The 4,897-nt window shown below is 38.1% G+C and overlaps 1 protein-coding gene across 1 annotated transcript; it reads left to right on the top strand.

The window, feature by feature from the left end:
• Nucleotides 1–3,279: 3,279 nt before the first annotated feature.
• On the top strand, nt 3,280–4,414 carry ACTRT1 (actin related protein T1). Its single transcript, XM_028166978.1, is given in 2 exon segments — nt 3,280–3,741; nt 3,743–4,414. Coding segments are annotated over 2 exon segments (1,134 nt in total).
• The last annotated feature ends 483 nt before the right edge of the window (nt 4,415–4,897 follow it).

Below are 4,897 nucleotides of genomic sequence, written 5' to 3'. Positions count from 1 at the left end.
GTGTTGCCAGTGTTCTGGATTGTGGCCATTCTAACAGGTGTGTAGTGGTATCTCATGTTGCTTTAATTTGCATTTCCATGATGACATGATGTGGGCATTTTTTATACACTATTTGCCATCTGTATATCTTTGGTGAGATGTCTGTTAAGGTCTTTGTTGCTTTTTTTAATCAGGTGGTTTTCTTGCTGTTGAGTTTTCAGAGTTCTTTGAATATCTTGGATAACAGTCCTTTATCAACCACGTGTTTTGCAAACATTTTCTCCACGTCTGTGGCTTGCCTTTTTATCTCTTCATATTTAATATTACAACGTGGCAGCTATGGAAATCAGATTCTTTCTCCACTTTAAGGTGTTTTTTTTTTTTGGTCACTCTTTGCTGATTGTGTTGTTGTTACTGGTTGTTTAGTGATTTTTATTACAAAAGTTCTGTAAAGTCTACATTCTTTTCATGTGTGGCCACTGATGTATCTATTCAGTTAACGTAGCAGACAGATAATTATTGGAAAAAGATTCCTTTAGTTGGGTAAAACTAATAACTGTAATCTTCCATATTTAGAGTGAAAAGAATAAAGTGAAGTAAATTACTATCATGAGTAGGTACTGAACACTGAAAGGCTTATGAAAATTGATGGGAATACTGGTTTTGGAGTAGAACAACTTATCCTAAGAAGTCCTAAACATATTCTACACTTATAGAGGTAGGAACAGGATTCAGTGCACCTACATGGCTTATAAATCCCAGAGTCAAAATTTTAGTTTAAACTGATCCTTTATAGTAGCACATTCTCTCTAGTGTAATTCACATTAAATATAGACCTCAAAGAATTTTTACAGATGAAAGGCCAAGAACATTATTTTATAATAAAAATATCACTAGAATATTAAGACTCATGTCTAAATAAGCAAGAGTCAGTTAGAATCAGAAGATAAATCCCAGTATTCGGCCTAAAACACTGCATAATTTTCAACTGTATGCTACAGTATATGAAATAAAAACATGATATGTTTAAGTAAATTAAGTCAATATTTAAATGTGTGATGAATGAATAAGTGACCACTGAAAATGATGAAGCAGTTTTGGAAAGGAAAGAAAAAACTTTTAGATAGAAATGATAAATGATTATTGATATTGGAAGTAAAATAATATTAGACATACAGTTGATGTGATCATTGTAAATTTACACTGCTACACAGACGTTAATGAAGTGAAAACAGAAGTTACACAGAAAGTAACATAGAAAGAGGCTGCAACTGCAATAGATAAAATTAAATTGAGAATTAAATTGAAGTTCAAGTATGGTTAATATGAATACTATAGAGAGAGAAAATGGGAAAAAACAATATTGAGAAAAATTACCTAAGAACCTTCTTGAATTTATGAAAGACATCAATTGACTAATGAAAAAAATAAATATAAAGCAGAAAAAATTATTTATTCAACAAACAAAACCCAAAGTTAGTAGAAGGAAAGAAATAATAAAGATCACAGCAGAAATAAATGAAATAGAGACTAAGAAAACAATAGAAAAGATCAATGAAACCAAAAGCTTGTTCTTTGAAAAGATAAACAAAATTGATAAACCTTTAGCCAGACTCATTAGAAAAAAAGGGAGAGGGCCCCAATCAATAAAATGAGAAATGAAAAAGGAGAAGTTACAAACAACACCACAGAAATACAAAAGCTCTTAAGAGACTACTGTAAGCAACTATCTGCCAATAAAATGGACAACCTAGAAGAATTGGACAAATTCTTAGAGAGGTACAATCTCCAAAGACTGAACCAGGAAGAAACAGAAAATATGAACAGTCCAATCACAAGTACTGAACTTGAAACTGTGATTTAAAAATTTCCAACAAACAAAAGTCCAGGACCAGATGGCTTCACAGGTGAATTCTACCAAATATATAGAGAAGAGTTAACACCTTTCCTTCTGTAACTATTCCAAAAAAATGCAGAGGAAGGAACACTCCCAAACTCACCGCAGTGAGAAGCCCATGCACCACAACGAAAAGTAACCCCCACTTGCTGCAACTAAGGAAAGCCTGCATGCAGCAACAAAGAGCCAACACAGCCAAAAATAAATAAATAAAATACATTTTTTTAAAAAGGAATAAGATGATTAAAAAATATGCAGAAATTATTGAAATAGAGAATAGAAAAACAATAGAGAAATCAATGAAACCAAAAGACAGTTCTCTTAAAAGTTCAAAAAAGTAAAGGGGATATTACTACCAACCTTACAGAAATAAATAAGGATTATAAATAAATACTGTGAAAAACGTTATTGTGTAGAATAGGTAAAAAAAAAAAAAAGAGATATTCAAATGGAAGAACTTTGAATAAAGTATGCTAAATGAATGAAGCCAGACGTGAAAGGTCACATATATAATATTATTTAAATGAAAAATGCAGAAGTGGTAAGTCTAGAGAGACAAAAAAATATTATTAGTGGAGTTTAGGGCTCATGAGGATGGCCCGAAGAGGGTGATTGCTAAAGGGTGCAGGGTTTCTTTTTGAAGTAAAGAAAATGTTCTAAACTTGACTTTTGTAATGTTTGTACATAGTTGAATATATTGAAATTCATGGAAATGTACTATATAAATGGGTGAATGTATTGTATATGAAATTTATCTCAATAAAGCTGTTTTAAAACAAAACAAATATAAGGGGGAATAAAAGAAAGGGTGTTCTGACCACCTCTGGAGGTGGATTGTTGGCATCTCTACTCCAATCTGAACCTGTGTCTGGTGATTAGTTCCTTCCCTTAGCAAAGGAAAGGGTATAATTGTCATCCCACAAACAGCAGCTCAGCTGAGTATAGAAGCCAGCTTTCTGGGACAACCTCACAGCTGGGCCGCTTCATTAGATTCTAAGCCTAGGCCTTTGCTTCATGTTCACAGACTTACCAAAAGCTGTTCAGAGGTATGGTTTCCCTTCCTCTGTTTCAAGTCTCACCAAGCTAGGAGTACTGGTGGCTCAGAGATCCCACCCCTTAAACATCCTCTGATGCTCTCTGAGAACAATTGTTGCCTAGGCTACTTTATTACATAGTGAGCAGTCGTCACTGAAATTGCCTCAGCAGGCCCTGTGCTGCTTGAAAAGGGATAGTATTCATGGGTTGAGGATGGAGTTAGGGGACAGCCTGCTAGCTCTGCTTTAGTGACAACCTAAGAACTTTGGAATCCTGTGGCTGTTAAACTTCCAGAGGTACCTATTATCTCACAAAGTGGCCATGTTCTTTCTTTATTTTGGTGAAGGTCAGAAGAGCATGCTGCAGACATGTTTAACCCATATGCATTAGATACTCCAGCTGTAATTTTTGACAGTGGATCAGGACTCTGCAAAGTAGGCATGTCTGGAGAGACTGGGCCCCGTCATGTCATCAGTTCTGTCATGGGGCATCCTAAATTCAACATGGCTTTACCAGAAGCCAATCGGAAAAATTACACTGTGGGGGAAAAAGCCCTGTTCAAGTATGGACCCTTGCATTTGCACTATCCCATTGAACGTGGACTGGTAACAAGATGGGATGACATGGAAAAACTCTGGAAGTATCTTTTTGAGTGGGAGCTGGGAGTAAAACCCTGTCGACAACCTGTGCTCATGACTGAGCCCTCCTTGAACCCAAGGGACACTCGAGAGAAGACAGCAAAAGTGATGTTTGAGACCTTCAGTGTGCCTGCCTTCTACCTGTCCAACCACGCGGTCGTAGCACTCTATACCTCTGCTTCTGTCACGGGCTTTAGTGGTGGACAGCGGTAAAGGGATCACTTGCACTGTCCCCATTTTTGAGGGTTACTCCCTTCCTCATGCCATCTCCAAACTCTATGTGGCAGGGAGAGACATCACAGAGCACCTCACCCGACTCCTCCTGGCTAGTGGGTGTAATTACCCTTGCATACTCAACAAGGCCTTAGTGGATGACATAAAAGAGATGCTGTGCTATGTGGCCTTAGAGCCAGAGAAAGAACTTTGTAAGAAGCCAGAGGAGGTCCTGAGAGAATACAAACTACCAGATGGAAATGTCGTCCACCTTGGGGATCAGCTGTACCAGGTACCTGAGATTCTTTTTGCACCTGACCAGCTGGGTGTCCACAGCCCAGAACTATCAAAAATGGTCTCCAGCAGCATTATGAAGTGTGACACCAACATCCAGAAAAATCTTTTTGCAGAAATTGTGCTGTCTGGGGGAACCACTCTCTTCCCTGGGCTTGAGAAAAGACTTATGAAAGAACTGGAACAGCTGGCCTTCAGAGGGACTCCCATCAAGATCACCGCTTCTCCTGATGGATGTTTCTCTGAATGGTTAGGTGCATCCATCGTGACCTCTCTGAGCAGTTTCAAGCAGATGTGGATCACTTCTGCGGATTTCATGGAGTTTGGGACATATGTTGCCTAGAGAAGATGCTTTTAAAGGATTCAGAGCACAGGGGACAGCTTGAATTGTCAGATCATAGGAGCCCTGGTGGAAGGTGACATTTTCCCTTGGGCTTCAGCATGTATTCAGTAAAAGTGATATGGCATTTTGGGTTTCAGTTCATTTTTGGTAGCACCAGAGTAATTTTTCATCCAGGTAGTGAATCTTTTTAAGTGATTCTAGTCCACCCTTCCTGTCTCAGGGACCTATTCAGTTGTTTTCTCCTAATAAATCCTTGGGTTATGTGTTACAGCTGTGTCCACTTGCAGGGTTTGTAGTAAAAACAGGTACTTGAGCCTCATGCCTAGAAGGTCCCTAGAACCTTCATTTCAATCAAGTGTCTTAGATATTTTTGATAGATCTAGTGTGAAGGAGAGACAGAATTACCAGGGAAAATGTGGGGAGGGAGGAGAATTAAGTAGAAGAAGGAATGCTACCCAGCTCTTAGGGCTCAAATGACCCTTTCAGTCAAGTGGTTCT

Source organism: Balaenoptera acutorostrata, chromosome X, assembly GCF_949987535.1.
Source record: "Balaenoptera acutorostrata chromosome X, mBalAcu1.1, whole genome shotgun sequence".
Classification (NCBI taxonomy): domain Eukaryota; kingdom Metazoa; phylum Chordata; class Mammalia; order Artiodactyla; family Balaenopteridae; genus Balaenoptera; species Balaenoptera acutorostrata.
Note: the sequence above shows the minus strand (reverse complement) of the source record. Positions and strands in the feature narration are given on the sequence as shown.